At 50.3% G+C, this 19473-nt stretch overlaps 1 protein-coding gene across 7 annotated transcripts in view; it reads right to left on the reverse strand.

Annotated features, from left to right (window-relative positions):
- LOC143148316 (uncharacterized) overlaps window positions 1–19473 on the reverse strand; it is a 360338-nt gene that overhangs the window by 95517 nt on the left and 245348 nt on the right. For all 7 annotated transcript variants that reach the window (XM_076314556.1, XM_076314557.1, XM_076314561.1 and 4 more), the window contains exons 9-12: window positions 19376–19465; window positions 18972–19061; window positions 14776–14993; window positions 13556–13694 (exon numbers count right to left, since the gene is read on the reverse strand). In XM_076314556.1, the coding sequence (XP_076170671.1) occupies window positions 13556–13694; window positions 14776–14993; window positions 18972–19061; window positions 19376–19465 (537 nt within the window). The remainder of the gene's footprint in view (window positions 1–13555; window positions 13695–14775; window positions 14994–18971; window positions 19062–19375; window positions 19466–19473) is intronic.

Below are 19473 nucleotides of genomic sequence, written 5' to 3' on the forward strand. Positions count from 1 at the left end.
TTAAATTGAAATTAGTCTCGTTTCGAAAGAAATCGATAACCGCGGTTCTTTCGTTCCAGCGTCGTAGGATCGATGGAAAAGCTGGCGAAATCGGCGAGACACGGCTCTACCCCGAGATCCTTCGGTAACCGGGTACGAAGTGACTCGGTCGATCGGCTCGGTCGTCGTTGCTCCACCAAGGGTGACAGTTCCTATCGAGGAACCGATCTCGGAATATAAACGTAGAACAGGGGGGACGCGGATTCGACCGGGAAGACGAGCCTCGGTTGATTTTTATAGCCCTCCGTCGATAAACACCGACAGCGGCTCGGAAGAGCACCGAGCCGAGGAGCTTACCTATCGACGGAGACGATCTCGTTGCGGGAAAACCGTCGTTCGAAATATTCGTTATGCAACGCGGTGCTGCGGTCGCCGTCGCGGCGGCGGAGCAACAAACATTGCGAAAACAGCGATAGAGGCGTTCCAACAATGAGGGAGCGCGGCTACGGGCCGGGCACAATGGCTAGATAAGGGCCGGGATAGGGAGCGCGGGGCCACGGGCCGCGGTGGGGGCAGGTTATAAAAGGCATATCCAAGCTAGGCCGTCTTTGGCCGCCCGATGTGCACGCGTGCGTGCGTGCGTGCGTGCGTGCGTGCGTGTACAGAACAACGCGGCTCGATTCGCCTACCGCGCGGGAAAAGTGTTCGCCTTCGTTGGGTATGCCCGGCGCGTCTCTTTATCCGATGGAAAGAAACCACCCGCCTACCGGGAGCTGGACTTTTGCCCTGGTGCGAGATCGAGTCCGAGCGAGTCACCGGACACGAAGAACCGGCGGGAACATCGACTTCCTCCTTCCATCGTTTCTAAACGCGCTTTCTTCGACAACCGGGCCTCCGATAAATGACATCCCGCGGAATCATCGCGAGAACTCGTGACTCTCGTTTATCCAAGCGACCGTGTTGCACGGGACTACGCTACGGACCGGCCGATTAGGAATTTATAAATTAACCCCGTTGCCACTCGCTTTCGAATATATTCCCGGCGGCCACGTTTCTTCTATCACGGATTTCCAACCACCCGTTACGGAGACTCTACGACCCAACGATGCTCGATCTTTTTCTAATCTCGAGCGTCTCTGACTCGAAATCGGAAAGACAATTTCGCTAGGATCGTAGTCTGGACGGATTGTCCTCGAATGGACAGAATATATGTAGAATGGTCGATGCAACGCGTACGTAATTACTCATCGACTGCCTCAACCTCACTGAACGCTCTCGAAGATTCGCGCGACTAGAGAAAGACCAACCCCACCATCGCTACCACTCGTTCTCGAAGAAGCGACACCTATCGAATACCGAGACAAACGCTATAGCGATTGTTCCTTCTTACGCAGCACCGTCTATACTCTTACGGTCGAAGAGAGGATCGACTCGGGAGACCTCGATCGCCGATCGTTTCTTTTCCATCGAATCTCGATCCCACGAAATATCTGGATCGTTGTTCGAAATTAACATTCAAGGAGTATTCTCGCAAAGTTTTCCACGAATTACGAAGCATTAGGAGCGGACCATCCGGTTCGTTTTTCTCCTCCTTCGATCGATCCCATCGTAGGTAGATTCTCCGTATTCGTTTCCGGAGTTTGAACGCGGAGTTGAGTTTCGCAGTTTTCACTTTCGACGTTGGAAAATTCTAAATGCAAATGCATCCAGGCACGTAATAGCGGAGGATTGCTGAACCATGGAACGACACTCATTACGCTGTCGTTCATCACGGAACATTACCAGGACAAGGTTTCTTGCTCAACGTCCAATCCCGTATCGATCATTCGTCAAGCGCTTAGACACCTTCGATTAATTTCAATCGATCGTATCCGCAGGGCCCGAGGTGCATAAATCTCCGGCAAATAAAACGGATACAAGGCTCTCTGCAAGGATCCCTTTGAAGTTACCTGTTGGTCTTTGGTTAGGTTCTTTGGTTCTGATCGGTGGCCGCGTCGTTCATCCATCAATCTTGCGCGCTCGACCGGGAACAAGAGTTCGCGTTCTTGTATTGTCCGTTGAAATTCCAAGGAATCGCATTTCGTAAATGGACTCGATTCTCGGGAGAGGAGACTTCCTGAAATCTGTATCGTACTTTGGTTACAACCACCGCGATCCCATCTTCCAAATTGGGATCGGAGTTTCCAACGATCCCTATTTTGGCAAGTTCTCGCTCGACCGTAAATTTCTTCGTTCCGACGCTCGCGCCTGCGCTCGAGACCGAGATCCGTCGAGAGATCTCGATGCCGAGTCCATTAGCTACGAAACGAAACGCACGCTCGCTCCTACGTGTTTACTTTTCTCCGGAAAGAGAATACACGATCGAGGACGAAGCGACTCGATCGAATTTCGTCCAGTTAAACGAACCGTGTGCCTCAACATTTCTCCGAGCGGATCGATCGGACACTTTTTACGGGAATCCGTTGGAATAGAACCACTTGAACCGATGCAGCCCTTGAGAAGTCAAGACACGGGGGAGGTGGTCGTTAACGACTTGGATATTTTTCGTGACCGTTACGATCTAGTCTGTCGTTCCATGCCCCGCCTCGTCACTCTATTATCTTCTACCGTTTAAATAAACGTTCTATTTACTCTTCTCTCGTGTTCGACAATTCCATTATTCCACAGAATCGATATAGATCCTTCTCCTTCCCTACGAAGCTTCCTTCTTCGCTCGATCCGCGTCCCGTTGGCGAGAGAACCGTTTCCAAAGACGAGACGAGTCGAAAACCGGCGAGTCGAGGCGAATCCGTGCGTCCATCATCGTGGACACGGACGTCCGAGCGTGAAATAGGCCGTTGCAGCTAACGACCCCTCTAATAGTCCGCGAAATCGGCGCGTTTCCTATCATTACGCGAGGAACACGCGCCCGGACGCGGCCCAGCACGCGCTCGTGAACTCCCGAGGGCTTATTACCTTCGGACGCGGCCGTGGCCGCGGACAATGCCCGGCCGCTCGGCTCTCGTTATTTATTGCATCGCATCGTAAATGATTTTTGCACCGTCGGCGAGCCCACCGTATCCTCCGGTGATCGTTATTCAAACGAACGGCTCGCGCGCGACGAAACTCGAACATTTTTCGCACGGCCAATTGAAAATCGATGTTTTTCGCGAAACCTAACGGTCCGTTGCGACGCGAAAGAAACTACGGAACGGAAACGACTCCATAGAATGCCAACAGATACCATCTACGAATTAGTCGAGAAGCTCGGACGTAAAATATCGAGCATTGTTCGGGAACCGTCGAACGGAATCGGTCGTACCGGCTCGCCAGCTCGAAAGTGTCGCGGACGTCTCTACGAACTCGTTCGATCGTCCTTGAATCGTGTTTAAGTCGAGAAGTGGATCTCGAGTATTAACCCTTTGGACTGGAGAGGAGATCCTCGGTCGTCGCCTAATTCGGTGTACTATTTTCGAACCGGGAAAATTTCGTGGTTTGGAATTCAAATTGAAATTGAAATATCACGTTCTTGTAGAGTGTAAACGTATGTACCCGAAGTATATAAAAATGTTCCATTCCGGATGAATTTTACCACTCAAAGGATTTTCTCGAGGCGTCGGTTTCTGGTGGCAAAGAAGCCTTGAGTGCAAACGGTTAACACGCGTGTACACCGTTAAACCGATGCAACGAGTCGAGAACAATTTTCGAAATTCGAAACAGGTTCCCGAAAGCGTTCTCGAAGATCTCGATTTCTCAAATCGGACAATTCCCCATCCCTGTATCGCATCGAGTCCACCCTTCTTCGTGGAAGTACCTTCGTATCGAGAGAACGCTACAAATGTCGCGAGTTGAACAATTTGACCTGAAAATACCGAGCGCGTCGCGTTTGCGAGTTCACGCTACCGATCCCTGTTCGTAGCGGGCCAGCAACTTAAAGTAACGGACCGTAGAAAATGATCTATACTTTTGCTTGGTGAAATTCGCGTCGGGTAGACAATACGAACGTCGCGAGTTTAATAATTTGACCTTGGAATACCAACCGCGACACGTTCGCAAGTTCACGGGTGCCAACTCCCACTTTTCAGCGAACGTTGTTCAGCGTCGCGAGATCGCGCGGGAAGGTTCGATCAGCCGCGCTCGTCGCCATTATGCAAAGCGCGCCGTGACGGTTGCACCTCTGATTATCGACGGAAAACCACTTGGATAATTTCCACGGGCGTTCGTTGCATTGTTCGCCATTATTCGCTCGGGCGACTAACGCGCCGCGAAACTATCTATATTCGCGTCGTCTCGTTTCCATAACGATCGGGACGCTCTTTCCGAATCCCTTGAAATTGAAAGGCTGCGACGAGCGTGGACAGTGGTTAACGTGAATTTGCATTTGCATCGAGCAACGATAAATATGCGCGTTGTTGCACATTAGCTGCAATTTCGTATCTCCTTGGTCGCGTAGGATTGAACTTGACGAGCGACGAGATATCCTCGATTCGATCGAGAAGCGTTCGATTTTCGAGAAATTCCCCGCGAAACTTTGGTTTTTCGACGAACTCGAAACTCGAGCAGTCCTCTGTCTAACGCGGCGCAATCGGTACCGGTGAGTCTCCCGATACCGGCTAGGTAGCCGATTGTTAGCGGAAAGTGGAGGTAAATGTAAAACGTGATGCGGTTACGATCCATCGCGCGTAATTGGGTGTAAAACTCGTGGATACAGCGAGCGGTACCAGAGAGGGGGCAGACGTTCGCCGCGCCTCTCGCGCGTTCGCTCCTTCTCAGCCGAGTATCTCGCGGAGGGATCCGAATGGTAGCTAGACAATTCCATCTCTTTGGCCGAGGAACTCGTTAGTCGTTATTCCGTGGTGATCGTCACTTCGAGGATACGCAACTTTTCTCGCCCATTCTAAGGGAGCAACCGTGAATTTTGAATGGCCGATTACGCGCGACGAACGTAAACGCTCGTCTGTCGCGCCAAGGTACCTTTTCTTTTCTTTATGTGTAAGATTGAAATCGGTCTTTAGACTCTCCCCTACGCGATACCATAAACATTTTTACGTTTATAAAGCAATTGTCAAAATACCGGATGGAGTTGTTACGGCAAACTTTCGACCTAGTTTACGTCTACGGTTAAAGTAAAGAGTACTTCCCGAAGGTAAGAGTAAAGAATGAAATAATCTTTTTGAAAATAGAAAAGGAATTAGAAGTAATAAAAATATAAGCGAAACGGCCGTAGTTACCTTAGCGATCGCTGTATCTTCGAAACGAAAGATTCGAGTTCAAGTTGACCTTGGAACGTTCCTCGAAAACGAAAAGTAAACGTCCCTCCGTGGGTTAAATTACAGAGAACGGAGTTCGTAAACTCGCCGATAGAGATCGCCGGCGTTAAACACGCGGAACGCGGGCAGCCCGTGCCGGGAATCGTCGCTACCGGCCCGCTTTTTGGAAAAAACGCGATCCGTTCGCGGGAAAAAACCGATCCCGCGGAAAAGGGCGCGCGACGATAAGCCAACGAAACGCGTCCTCGATCGTGAGCCCCTCAATCACGGAATTAGTCCGTAATGGCTGAAACGGCAACGGAAAGATCGGTCCCGTGTCCGATTCAGCACACTTTCCCACACACGCCCGTAATTCCGTACGCGGCGCTCGCTCTCGTCGAGAGGGAGGAACCGGTGTTACGGCAATTAATTCGAGCCCGATCGGTCCGCCTCTGATCCTTCTTCGTCTTCCTCGTCTTTTATTTTTTTCTCCTCTCTTTTTTTTTTTCTTTCGCCTTCCTTCGCCTCGCCTCCTCTCCTACCGACCGGGCACCGTACACGCGCGCTATTTCCGTGAACCAAATACGGCGGCCTGGTCGAAGACGCGCAAGGTTCGAGGGCAGGGTGGAGGACGAAGGTGGTTGTTGCAGAGACGATCAAAGTGGAACGCGTAATAACGGAATGCAGCGAGCCGATCCGCTTCGAGCTGTCCCGAGGCCCCTTTGGCTGCAGGTTGATACCTGCACCGGTCTCTCGGGGGTTCGAGGTGTGGGCGTCCTCGGTGTTCGGATCCGTGAATTTCGTCCGAACGGAGCTGAGGGAGAGCTTAGGAACCATTCTGGAAAATTAGCTATTTTCTCCGTTGATCGCAACACCGTACCTCGATCCTATAATTTAGATCACGATCGCAGATACCGGGGAATTTTGTATCTCGAGGAGATACAAGCTACGAGGAATTTTATACTTTCGATTGGTCCGCGTACCCTCATTTGGGACGCCCGCTCCTCTTTTTGGGTAACGGTCTTTGGTACTTTCTGCGTCGCGGGTGCATACGAGCGATCGATTACGTACGCGCACGGACCGCTCTTCTACTTTTTCTTCGATGAACGAAGCGATAAAGAGGGGAGATGTTCGTTTATTAAAATTCTACGGGAAATACCCGCCGTCGACGATCGATTTCAACGATATTGGAAACACGTTTGTTTGCACGCCGCTTCGTAGAAAGTAGAAAAAAGAAACTGTACGAAAGGTAATTAGGAAAACGTCTCTTGCAAACCCTCTTCGAGAAGCAAACTGCAGGATCGAGAATAATATCGATAATAACGCACCGGGAACAAATCGTGCGAAAGAAGATACCTTAAGAACGAAATTCCTCGAGACGTTGAAGTCGATTTCGTTCACTCCGGAAGTCAACCGGAAAGAAATATATTTCTGTATACGTCGAGCCTACGTGCATCGGAAAGATTAAGGTTAAACGAACGGTCTGTCGAAAGATTTCCATTGAGAAACGAGGGACTGTAAAATTCGATCTCGGTTGATCGAGGTCCTACCGTAACGTCGAATAAAATTTGATCGAAACGTATGAATAAAAATTCATCGTGGCGTTTGTTTCCCTCCTTTGTCGCGACACACGCGAAAGCGGTGCACGCCCGTCGAAACAATTAAACAATTGTCGGGACCGACCCACTTCACGCGAGGAATCCGCGTCCTTCCTCGCGCCTGTCCGAACAACGCGCGCCACTGTTCGCCACGCGAAAAAAAGAAAGACGAGCCGCTCTCTGGGATATATCTGCGCGTGTATGTATCTACATATAGTATATATACTATATATATGTATATGATGTGCGATCGTTTCGATCAAGATCGAACGTCGTCTTATATGGAGAGACGTTTCGCTGCAAAGGCAGCAGCGTTGTCGACGGCCAGCAACGTGCACGAGGAACCCTCCCTATTTGTTTATTCGCGATGCATCGGTCTCGAAGAACAATCCCGTCGTAATTGCGGCGCTGTCTTGTCGAGATCTTCGCCCCGGCGATCGAGGGCGAGAAAAAGCGAACGATCCGTGCAATAATATTAATTTCTTTACGAAACCGCGCGTCGTCTCGGGCCGATCGCTCGACGCGGAACGTTCGATTTGCACGACCGATTCAATTCGCGCGTCGATCTTCGAGACGATCGTGGAACGTCGAAGTGTGCGATTTTCGTAAATGCGAAATTACGAAACCGAATCGAATCTCCAAGTTACGTTCGAACGTCTTCGATAACGGAAGAAAGCGAATCGGTTCGAATCCAGTCGGATAATTCGCCGCAGCGAAACATTCTTTCGCCAAGGTGTGTTCGTACACGAACGGATATTGGGATCGACATTTTTGTTAACGTACAAGCGAGGTCGACCGAGCACTCGCTCCGTGGTCGATGCAATCGGCTCACGACTACGGGTCGATTTAATTTTTCTTCGCCTCGCACCGTGCCCTATCGCGACCAGAGTTTCGGACACACGGTCGTTATCAGCCGATCGAAATTAAAATCGTGACGGGAAGTCTGTCGGCCGGGTGAAAGTCAACGACACGCGTCCCGAACGTACGACTTTGTCCAGAGACGCGTCACCGCGGCAACGAGCGGAGCGCATCTCGTATCTAATTATCGAGGAACGCTTTGTGCGTATCGGAAGCCGAACAACCGTTTCCAGGCTTAACGACCCGCCGCAAGAAAGGAATCGACCGTCGAAGGAGATCCTCCGGGAACGTTGCTGTTGGCATTGCTGCATCGAGCGGACTCCATTTTTGCGCGCGGAGGACGCTTCGCGACCATCCTCGTCAATTTCTGGCCGGCTGGTTCTTCGCTACGGTTCGTGGTCGCTCAAAATTTTAATATTTACCATCGAAGGTTGTTTTAGGTTCTGCCGAGTTAGAGGGCACTTTTTGAGAGTTTAGAGAGAATTGTCTTTGTTTCGTATCGATTGATTCATCGAAGGAGAAGTAAAGGAACAATGTACATCCACTTGTGTGCATCCACAACTTACCCAACAGTTTAGAAAGAGGGTTGAAAATTGAAAAATAGAATTAGCAATATTTGGTTCTGCTTCCTCCTGATCGATAACCATGTGTCACAGAATTGCCGGTATGAAGCGCAAGGCACGAGGCACGAGAGATTAGTTTCTCGTTAAATCGTGGAACCGTGTTTGGCGGACCTTCTCGGTTGACTTAGACGAGCCGTAATTTCCACAAAATTTCGGTCATCGGCGTCGTTGACCTCTTTAAAGACACCTAGCGACAGCCCGGCTCGAAGAAAGTTGTTGCAAGAAAGCGATGGGAAACTTTAGACAGACCCGCTCACGTGGGTAGCCCGTGGTGTTCTTAGATGGACAGGAACTTTCTTAAAACGTTCGATATTGACTCGCTCGAATTACGAACGCGCGAATCTCTCGACACGAGCAACGACCCGCGTCCTTTCGTCTTCGACGAAAAGGAAAACCTTCACGAGCGAACGGCCACGAAAACAACGCGACGTGATTCGATTACACGCATCGCGTCGTTTCACGAGTCGTTGCTACGCGAAATTTTTGACCGATATAAACTCGTAAAAATTGCTCTCTCGATTTCGATCGCGAGACGGCCTCCTTTGTATTCGATGTTTCACCGGTGATCGAGGTTGAGCGAAATAAACGATACTGTAACCGAACCGCGTATATGGAAATAATCGGCTACAGATTTTGCGCGCGAAAACGATAACAAATAATTCGTACGAAGGTACGTTCCGTTTGACCTTGTTTTCGAGTTACAGGGAGCTCGTTCTTCGCTCGCCTTCGCGAGGGACGTTCGAAGCTTAGGAAAATTAGAACAAACGAAGAAGAGGTAACAGCAAATGACACGTGACTGACTCGATCGGATTCCAGTTTCCGATGTGGCAGGATCACAGGACGTGTTTCGTGCAAGCGACACGATTACATCACGTACGTTCACGTGTTTCCGGCTGAAACGGAGTTGTCACGTGTGTCGCGCGTACGTGCGGATCGTGTCGTGCCCACATGTCCGTCTACGTGCACGTGCTATGTACGACAAAGTGATTACACGTTTAATTAGCATAATACAATGAGCCACTCGCGAATAACGCGGATCCGCTCGGCCGTTAACCGCCGCGGGAGTGTCTGCCGATGTAGTAATTGTTAAAAACAAAGAGAGAAGCTATTTCAGCCGGAACGTCTGCCGTCCATTCAATTTCCCTATCCCACAAATGGTTTACACAATCCTTCTTTTATTTCCGAGTATTTCGATCTGCCTCGATGCTATTCTCTCCGAGGATCTTAATTTATGCTCTTTTAATGGATCGTTTCAAATTATCGCTGTATCCGTTTGCTTCGCTGTACACGGTGTTTAATGGTCCGTAAGAGAAGAGTTTTATCAATTCGTTACTCGACGTTTAGCTGGTGTTTCTTTACAGTTTGTTAACCGCTGGTCGATACACCGATCGTTGTTAAATTTACGCGGTTAGTTCCCGGTTGTTGATTCTTGCGATTTAATTCTCAGCGCAAAGAATTAACGACAAGACGCACCGTTCACGAATTTCGAACAAAGGGAAACGAACGCTCCGATGAAACTCGGTCGATCGAATTCCCCGCTACGTCGAACGCTTCGAGTGCCAATGCGTGTACCGCGCATTGAAATCACCGGAATATCGTTCGCGAGTATTAATATTACGTTCGCGATTTTATTATACGAAAACTAGCTCCCTTATCGATCCGAACTTTCCGTTGCACGATTCACGATTTATTCCCTCGTAAATGTCGATATTTCAGGTTTTCTATCTCGCACAGTTGGCAGGGATAATATTTTTAAACGAACTCTTACGAATCGCTAAACGGTATCGGGCTCGTGGTGTTGAGTACCTGGCAATTTTACAGCACGCGCAGAGTTATATTGTAACTGCGAAATAAATTCGGTTAACATTTTCCCTGAAGAAAGGAGGTGCTGTAAAACGGAGCGCAGGAGAGTTTATCTCGCAGATTGCGTAATTTCTTGATCACAAACGCCCATGTACTCGGAATTGAAAGCGAATAAACACGATTTCACGCGTCCTGTCTCCCGACAAGTGGGAATACGACGTAATTCGTATTGACGTAATTTCCAACGAATTCGGAGATCTTTGGCTAGACGCGTAGGAACGATGAGTCGATTCTTCTTCGATTGCGTAACGGGTTAACGACCGGATACCTATGCGTTCTATTTAACAGTTTAGCTACCGAAGAAGCAAGATCTTGAACCACGGAGCCACGATAACCGATTCCAACTTGATCATCGTGTAACGATTACGTTCGCGCCTCCGATCGAGGAAGTCTGTACACGTCATCGATAAAAAAACACGAATCGCCATCCGAGGACAGGGATGTAAAATCGGAGAAACAGTCGCTCGTCAACGTTCGAGTAGTCGAGGTTCGGGAAAGATAGATCTCTGTCGATGATCCCCGTTCCTCCATCGGGTAATTTCTCAAAGGACGAACGCTCGTTGTTCGAGATTCGGGTAATATTTGAGCCGACGCTCGAGCATGCGCAAAGTCTCTCCCCCGCGGAGGCCATTATGGGAACAACGACGATAACCAAGTGGAGGCTGTTCGGGGGCACGGCTAATCGCGCTCGTGATTTCCATACGCCTAATACGGGCGGTAGAGCATTAGCGCGTGTATTCGCCTCGACGTCCCCGCCGCCCGTTTCGTCCACGATGGAAAGAAGCGAGGGGGATCGGAGCGTGCGACGACATGCTCGATGACTCCCCGCAAAGGAGGCCGAACACATCGGCTCTCGAGGTCGTCGAGGATGCCAGAAACGAGGTTACCGGAGGCCGCTACCTCCGGTGCTCTGCCCCGTGGAAAAGCCTGGATCCGTGATCCGTGATCCGGGGGGGAACAAACGAGACGCGTCTCGATCGATCTCGCTTCCCTCGTCGGAGCGAGACGAGACTCGAACGTCGCGAGAGAGACCGCCTCGGTGATCGGGAGAACCGGCCAGCCGTGCGATTTTCGAAGTGAAAGCACCGACCGACCCGGGAATAAGGAGCCCTTTGTCTATCCGCTTCGAGGGCAGACGCGAGTACCGCCTGAGAAGGGATGTCCCGAAACTCGGGTACCTGGCAACCTCGATCGCGCGAGATATTCTCCACGATGGCCGCGGATTCGATTCAAAGTTACCGGGGAATCGCGAACCGCGAAACAAGAGGCCTCTCGATTCTCCGAATCGGTGTTTACCAATCCAGAGATATCGATGTTCAGAGATCGCGTCGCGCTAATTCGCGAGAAAGCACTCGGAGGACGTTTCTTTTTTAAATTTTTGGTACTCCGGAAGTTTGTGAAATTATTTACGACGTAAATGAAACGTAAAGTTTTCTCCTACTCGATACGTCGTCGATACGCGCACTAAATTTTGTTTACTCCACGTCCCGTGTTAACCGGTATCCACCGAAGACAGGATTATCGGACAAGTGCGAGACTCGCGTCAACGAGGACTTTCGCCCATTAATTCCCATTTTTTTCTTTCTTTTTTTCTTCAAAATTCGTGTTCGTCGTCCGCATAAATTCATACGAATCTCGATACCGGTACAACATTTTTTCGACCACCGTATAAACGAGACACCGGTGCGCTGAAACGACACGGTAACCCGTAACGTTTCGGAAAAACAACGAACAAAAGTTATCGGTCGGATCCGGTAATTCAGGAGCAACGGTCGGACCGAACGTTCGACAAAACGGAGGACGAATTCGACGCGAAAAGAGGTCATCGTTATCTCGTCGGAAGGTATTCCAAGCAGAATAGTCGCGACTTCGAGAAGCCACGCAACTCGGCTCGAGATAACGCAATCCGGTTGCTTCCAATCGCACATAGTAGCGGAACACGCTCAAACGGATAATGCAAACCGCTTCTGTTTGGAAGAGAAGCGGTCCTCGACCCACGAGACTACGATAGTTGATCCATTGTCTCGCGAAACGACGTTCGAACAACGGCGCGGAACGCGATCAATTTCGCTACCAGCGCGGAGTTGTTTTCGTCGCGCGTTACGACCTTTAAAACCCGATCTTGAAACCCTTTACCGCCCCTCCACACACCGGTCCTACTACCCCCGCACGCAAGGTAGGCGCGAGTTTTGGGAAGACTGCTTCGAGAAGGAGCAGCCATATTAGGCGAGGGGCAGCTATATTTAAGTATTGCCCCAACTCCTTGGAACGCTACCATTGTCGGATTACTGCCGATTGCGCTCTTCAAATTTGCACGGGTATCGATCGTCAAGATCGTCGAGAACTTTCGAACGTTGCACCGTTTAGACTTTAACCCTTTGCGCTCTGTGCCGTGCAGAGATGTTCCCGCGACAATGTTCGGCAATTGTAACGAATTGACGATTCTATCGGTCGTCGATCGAGCGGTCCTCTTTACGTTAAACCAACGATTCTTTTTTTTTAAATCTATCGCAATTATCGAGCACCGTCGCGAGAACGCTGCAGAGCACAGTCCCGGTACAACTGGCGTTCCGAGTGCACGGACTCGAGAGTACCGCGAACGCGTAACGAGGTAGGCGAAAGTTTTGGGAAGACTGCCCCGCGAAGAAATCGAGGCATCGATTTGTCAATTGCGTCATCGACCGTATCGGGCGTCTCTATCTTCGAGAATTACACGGACCGAACTTCTCCGATTACCACCAGGAACTATCGGATTATTACGAATCGTTGAACTGTTTGGAATTGCACGGAGATCGATCATCGTGACAGCCGAGAACGTACGAACGGTTAGAAATCTCGAAGATCGTACCCGGAGACCCATCGAGAACGTATAGCGCGAACGTACGGGGAAGTAGGCGGAAGTTTTGGGAAGACTGCCCCGCGAAGGAACCGAGCCACCGACTGCCAATCGCGTCACCGGCCATATCGGGCGATTCTATTTTTAAGAATTGCCGGTACTCCTCGGACGACTACCACGGACCTTGCAACATCGTACCATTACCCTCCTCGTAATTGCACGGACCGTGGATATCACCGAGGGAACGTTCCGAGCGTTAGACCTTGGAACACTGTCGGAACTGTGAACATAGAGCGAAATATATTGTACCTTGGATCGTTACGCCTCTGTAATTTGTGTTTCGCGTCTCCCCGGTTATCGTCGCTAATAAATATTATCGTGTCCGCGAGTGAGATACCATTCGTTAAATAATCGGCGCCACGAGGGCCACGTGGGTGTTAGCTCGACATCGTGTTCGAGCCATCGTCCGTATCGCGACTCGTGTTCGTCATGTCGGGCCCGGTAACGTGGCCCGCGAGTACGACTCGATGTTACGAGGTAAGGGGTTAGAACGGTTTCGCGGGAACTCACCTCGTGCGCCTGGTCCTCGATACTTCGCAGAACCGCGAGGTTGCGAATGGTCGCCCGTCGGGACTCGAACGACGATTCCAGCCTGATGGCGGCGTTCCCGACCTCCTCCACCAATCTCCGTGCCCGTTTCACCGACAATCTGGAAAGATAAAAAGGAACCGTGATCGCGGCGCACCGTTAGGAATTCTTGTTGCCTCTTATCGCCAACGAAACATCGAACCCTAACTCGCGAGAGTCCCCGGAGCATAAGGCACGACGAGTGGGCGCTGACTAACACGCCGCGGACGTTATCTTCGCATTAAAGTGTCCTTAGCCTAGCCGCGAGCCTGCGAGAACGCGAACCTGGTATACGTATGCATGCACCTATTTCCCCTACCCCAGACGGTATAGTTGCACACACGTTGTCCGTATTCGCGCCAACGATCCTCGAACGTTCCCCGCAACTCTGTTGCGGGGTGTCTCGAAAACTAACGAGTCACCGTCGGCGGATCGCCTTTGAACGAAACTTTTCTTTCCACCGGGCGAAATTAATAGACGAACTCGCTATTTTATCGACGAATCGAGACACACAGAGAGAACGAGAGAAAAAGAGAGAAAGAGGGAGAGATCGTCGACACCGGTGTCGCGATAATTAAACCCGAACCGGGGGAGCGTAAAGTCGCGCGAAGGACATCGGCGACAATAAGTTCGAACAACGTATCGACCGGGTGTCCGTGAAATTCGCCCGCGGGGACGAGTCCGGTTGGGAGCTTCTTCGACCCAGTGGTTTTCAAACCTTAAAAGAAACAATTCTCGCGCTGGAGCGGTAGCTTGCAAACGAGACGTTCCGATTGTCCGTGTATCCGGTTGTTTAACGAAACTGAACATTGAGAACACTCTGTATACTCATCGTGAACCGAGTGCATTTATGTGTCGCTTGAAAAAAATTGCCTTCGTTTGGTAACCAGTAAAAACCCTTCGAAGCAACCGGTCGTTCGCCAACTATAGCTCCTCGAGCTCCATTAGCATTACGAACAGCCTCTACGCCGGGCTTTACATTCGCGCGGAAAAAGTACGCGCTTCAATCGTCATTTTGTACCCTGTCCACGTCTGCCATCTGACGACACTTTTCAACATTGCGCTTTCACGAGAGCAACCGTTTCGCGCGCGACAGCCCGATAGAAACGAAACAGTGCTCCTCTGGGTGTAGCGGCCCGTACTTTGGTAAACGTCGCTCTAACCTAACGTGCTCGAGGTGCAACAACGACGACGCGCGTTCCTCCAACGCTGCGATCGCTTCCTCGGCGTCTCTGGACGTTCGTCTCAATGTGGGGTCCGTGAGGAGCCGACCGAGAGGCGTCAACGTGCCGGACAGGCTGTTGCATTCCTTCAGCTCCGACATTTCCAGGGCCAGTCTGCGCCCAGCTGCCTGCCATTCCGTCATCAGACCGTCGTACTCCTGCGGAAAAGGAAACGGTCACATTCGTGCGCGAAAAATTGGGTAGATTCGAGCAATCCATCGCTCGTTAAAAATTGATATTAAATTCTTAGTTGTAAACGATGTAAATTTTCCACTGTCGATTTCTAACGTGGCGTCTGTTAGTGTCCGAAGCACCGATCGTTTTTCGCCAATTTAACGCGTACAGGTTAGACCGACGCGTTGGTAAGTTCGCAGCGATAAGAACAAACATAAATCATTATGTCAGTCACGGAGGACTGGGAAGTCGTTTCTTGCTGGTAACATCGCGAACTTCGGGGTCTAGCCAGCTGTGAATCACGCGTATCTAGGGTCTGACTATGGGCCTTTCTAACCATTCCTCTGGTCGCGGGCTTCGAGGAATACCAAAGCCACACGGAATGTCTCGTCCAATATTATTAAATACTTCCCGTTCTTTCGATATTTCGAAGAACGAAACAATTCGATGAACGACCAATGTCCTCGACCTTCGGGGACCCGCTACTCGAATATTACCCGTACCCTGTTTCCTCGAGGTAAATCAAGGAACTTTCTTCCTATCCGCCCGATACAAATCCAACGTGGACCCTTGTTCTTCGTCTATTCGCCGATAGAAAAGCAGTTATCACGTCGAGGAAAGAACGAGTCGATCTTCCTCCATCGAAAATGATAAAAGGAAGCCCATAAGTGGCAAAGACTTTTGAACTGCAGTGTACAGCGTTGACACACGTACGTAGAATGCAGGACAGACACACCTAGCTACCAGTCCGTTGGATTTGCTTATTATGATGCATTCTTAATCGGTCGAAAATTCCAATCGCATGAAATCATTCCCACGAGATCATGTGGGAGCACTTTTACTCCGATTAATCTCCGTTGGCGAACCGTCGAAAAATTGTGTTCGATCGCCAAAGGTTTCCTACGAGCAGCAAAGCTGCTTTCCACCTTCCAGATGCAAACGTTCCGAGAAATATTTCTTCTATCTCGAAAATGACTTGCTCTTCGCCAAGAATGCAAGTCACTCGCCATGTGAACCATAACGAAACTACGACCAAGATGATAACGATTGAAATTCTCTTTAAAACAATATATCATGGTCCTTTATCCGTTCCGATGCACAAAGGTTCGCAATTGGAACGGATGTAAGAAAAATGGTATGATCGACGTTTAGTCGAGTCGTGGACTTTTTTGGACGGTAGATAAGAGCGAGCGAATCGCGCGCATTCGAGAGTTTGTAATGCCGATCGGGTGTATATCTGTTGACGTCCCAATTTCGCGGAATCATCCGGCGGATTGATTGATCGGAAGATCGCTCATCGTCCGTTCGCGCTGATTTTTTCGATATTGCTGTCGCAAAGTGGTTCGACGGTCGCGATACGTCGAATTCGAAGCGATGAGCAACCATCGGTCGTAATTCTTCGACGAACGCGATCGAAGTTCGAACTTGGTGGTCGAAAGTGTTTTTAAAACGATCCAACGGGAGAATCCATCGAAGCTGTCACCGGAACCATTTACCATCCTCCTACGGGAACACTCGTCCCCGACTCGATTCATTTTTATTCCCGTGGAACCGCGTCGTTGATTTTACGTCAGGAATTTGCTGCACCTATCGCAATCATCGCGTCCCTGACGAAAGACCGACACTTTTCGCGATCTCCTTTCGGAGAATCCAGCGCTTGCTTTTCCGTTAATGATGTTTCAATAACGACTATTCCGGCGAACAATTTGCCCGGCGAGAAAGTTCGAAATTGTCGATACGCGTCGAGATAAATGCGCGCTATTCGAACACGCATGGTAAATCGTCGTTCTCGAGATACTTCGGGAAAGAGGTAGCCAATGGGGGCCCGCGGGAGTCCTTACTTTCTGTCGAAGAATTTCATGCGCGCCGAAGCAACCGCGACGCACTGTGTCAATTCCTATCTCGGCGAGCATCGCGACCGACCGTTATTTATAAACATTTTCCATCAACGAACAGTACAATTTTCTCCTTGTAACGCTTTCCGAAAGACTATCGGCAAGGTCGCGAGTAACCGTTGCCGAGCCACCTCACCTTCTATCACCTTTCCTTATCGCGAACATGCCTGTTGAACGAACCGATAGCGAACCATCGTTGTCCTATTTTCGGTTTACAATGGCTACGCGAGAATTGTCCACGTTTCTCGGTGTTTGCATCTTCGGAACAAGGAGACGGGGAACGAAAACGCTGAGAAGTCGCCAAGCGAAATCAATGGGCTCGAGTTAGGTTCGGAGCTGACCAGAAACGCTAGGATACACGGTATCCATTCTTCCGGTCGATAGTTTATTTTCGACGAGCTTCGAATTCGATTCTTTCCAAATTTTCAAATTCCAAATTTCATACAGATTTACAAATAATCGGTCTCGATCGCGCGCGCAATTTCGAAGAGATTACACATCACAGTCCCGTGGAACCTAGTCGTCTACAATTCGGTATTACGTTCTTCCTTTTAGCTACCCGCGGATAGCGTCGTGTTTCTCCAAGATTGTTTCAAAAATAAATACCGGGGCATTCGGTGTTGTAGGAGCAATTTATCCGAGCGGATCAAGAAGCAACAAGAAGTTCGGAAAACTTCGTCTCAGAATCCGAAGTGAAACCTAGCCTTGCACTTTCCAGTTAACCTACACGTTCGGTGAAGTTCCATAATTCGTGCAACATCTCGGTGTTCGATGTCTCTATAGAGACGCGAGCCACGGTTTGCCACGGTCGCGATCACGAATCACGAGGACGAGATACGGTAAAATTTGAGAAATTGCGCGGGATCGGTCTCGTCCGAAACGAACAAACGAAGAAAGAAATTCCGTGCAACGATACTTTTTAACGCGCGGTTGCAACGGGCAGCCTCGACGTCCAGCGAAACAAAACTTCACGAGCAACGTAACGAATCGCCATCGCAATACCGACGACGAAGAACTTCGGGTGGTTTTTTTCTTAACGGGACCCATTAAACCTCCATTACCGGATCCCCGCGGTTTGAGAACCCCGGATAAATTGGTAACATCGGTCAGTGCCACCGTCGCGGTATAAATTCCCCGACAATAATTGCGCCGCGATTTCGAGAGGCGGGCCCCGACACAATTATTTCGCCCGAGCCGAGAGACGGGGGCTTCGCGAGTATTCATTTTTCATCGAAGCTGCCGAATCATCGTCGCGACATTCGGTCAACCGACAGCCGAGATTCCGGCTCGCGTCCCACCACTCCTCTGCCTATCGAGCGAGGCGCGATCCTTTTCGGAAGCAATTTGTCGCTACTTTCGATTCGGACGGATCGTCTCGACGCGACTCGCTCGTCACCGCGACGCTCGCCCGCAGCTGAAATTGCTCGCTCGTTACGGCCCTCCGGCGAACAAACATTGAAGAGACATCGAGTCACGGGCCGATTCGAGCGATAACTTCAACTTTAGCCTCTATAGATCGGACGGACGATAGACGAATTAGTCAGCGCGTGGTCGAGAAGACCGAGTTCACTGCTGAAACTTTACCCCCTTTCGAGAAGTTTCGTACATCTTTCGGTCGAGAAGACATCGGGGAAGCGGAAGTGCTTCCCAGAGAATCGTTTCGTCGTTTTTGGCGCGGATCGAAGAGGAGAACTCGCGTTCGAGACATTTCGACACGATTGTTACAAGATGGTTTGTTCGTGGAATGTAATCGCGAAAGAGTCGGGAAGAATTGAACGATCGCGAGTAACGGCTCCCGCAATGGCCCCTCGATGTCCAGAATCGGCGGACAGGTACTCGTTGAAGTACCTCGCGACATCCTGCTTGGGATGAGTCTCGAAAGTTAAGTCGAATTTAAGCATCCTCGAGGAGACTGGTCGCTTCGAGTCTCAAGGTCGAAAGCCGAGATTTACATTTACGTGAAGCGCATACTCGAAAATGTCCCCGCGTTCCTCCCGCGGTGCCGAGAGGACCGGAGAAGAGATTCGAGGACGCCGAGGGTGGGAACGGCATCGAAACTTCAATTACCTTATAGAACGCGATCCATTGGGCTTGGTCGTGGCTTTCTTCCCGCCTGGGAATGTACTTGCTCAAAGCGTCGTCGTCCACGACGGTCGTCTGAAAGCAGAATTCGAAGCTCTTTAACACCGAGACGCGGACCAGATGGAACGGAACCGTTGCCGTGCTCCTCGTCGACGAGTTTTCGCTATCAAAAGGAACCGATTTTCTTTATTAGCGATCCGACGACAAAACGCGTCGCCCATTACGCTCTCGAGGAGTCGCGGCGCGTTGCGGCTTATCCAGCGTGGAATTCGTACCGAGCGAACAATGATCGTCCCGGAGTAGCCGAAGAGAAGGGGAGTAGCTACTCTCGGCCGAGTGGAGACGCGGCCGTTCAACGCCGTTTAAGGATTTAATTGTTCATCGCTTACCTTGACGCAGCTCAATGGTAACTGGGAATCGGTCGCGCCATCGGGGACCGTTGTTCGCAGGAGCAGCGCTTGGGTAACGTTGATTCGATCCTGCAAAA

Source organism: Ptiloglossa arizonensis, chromosome 6 (assembly GCF_051014685.1).
Source record: "Ptiloglossa arizonensis isolate GNS036 chromosome 6, iyPtiAriz1_principal, whole genome shotgun sequence".
Lineage (NCBI taxonomy): Eukaryota > Metazoa > Arthropoda > Insecta > Hymenoptera > Colletidae > Ptiloglossa > Ptiloglossa arizonensis.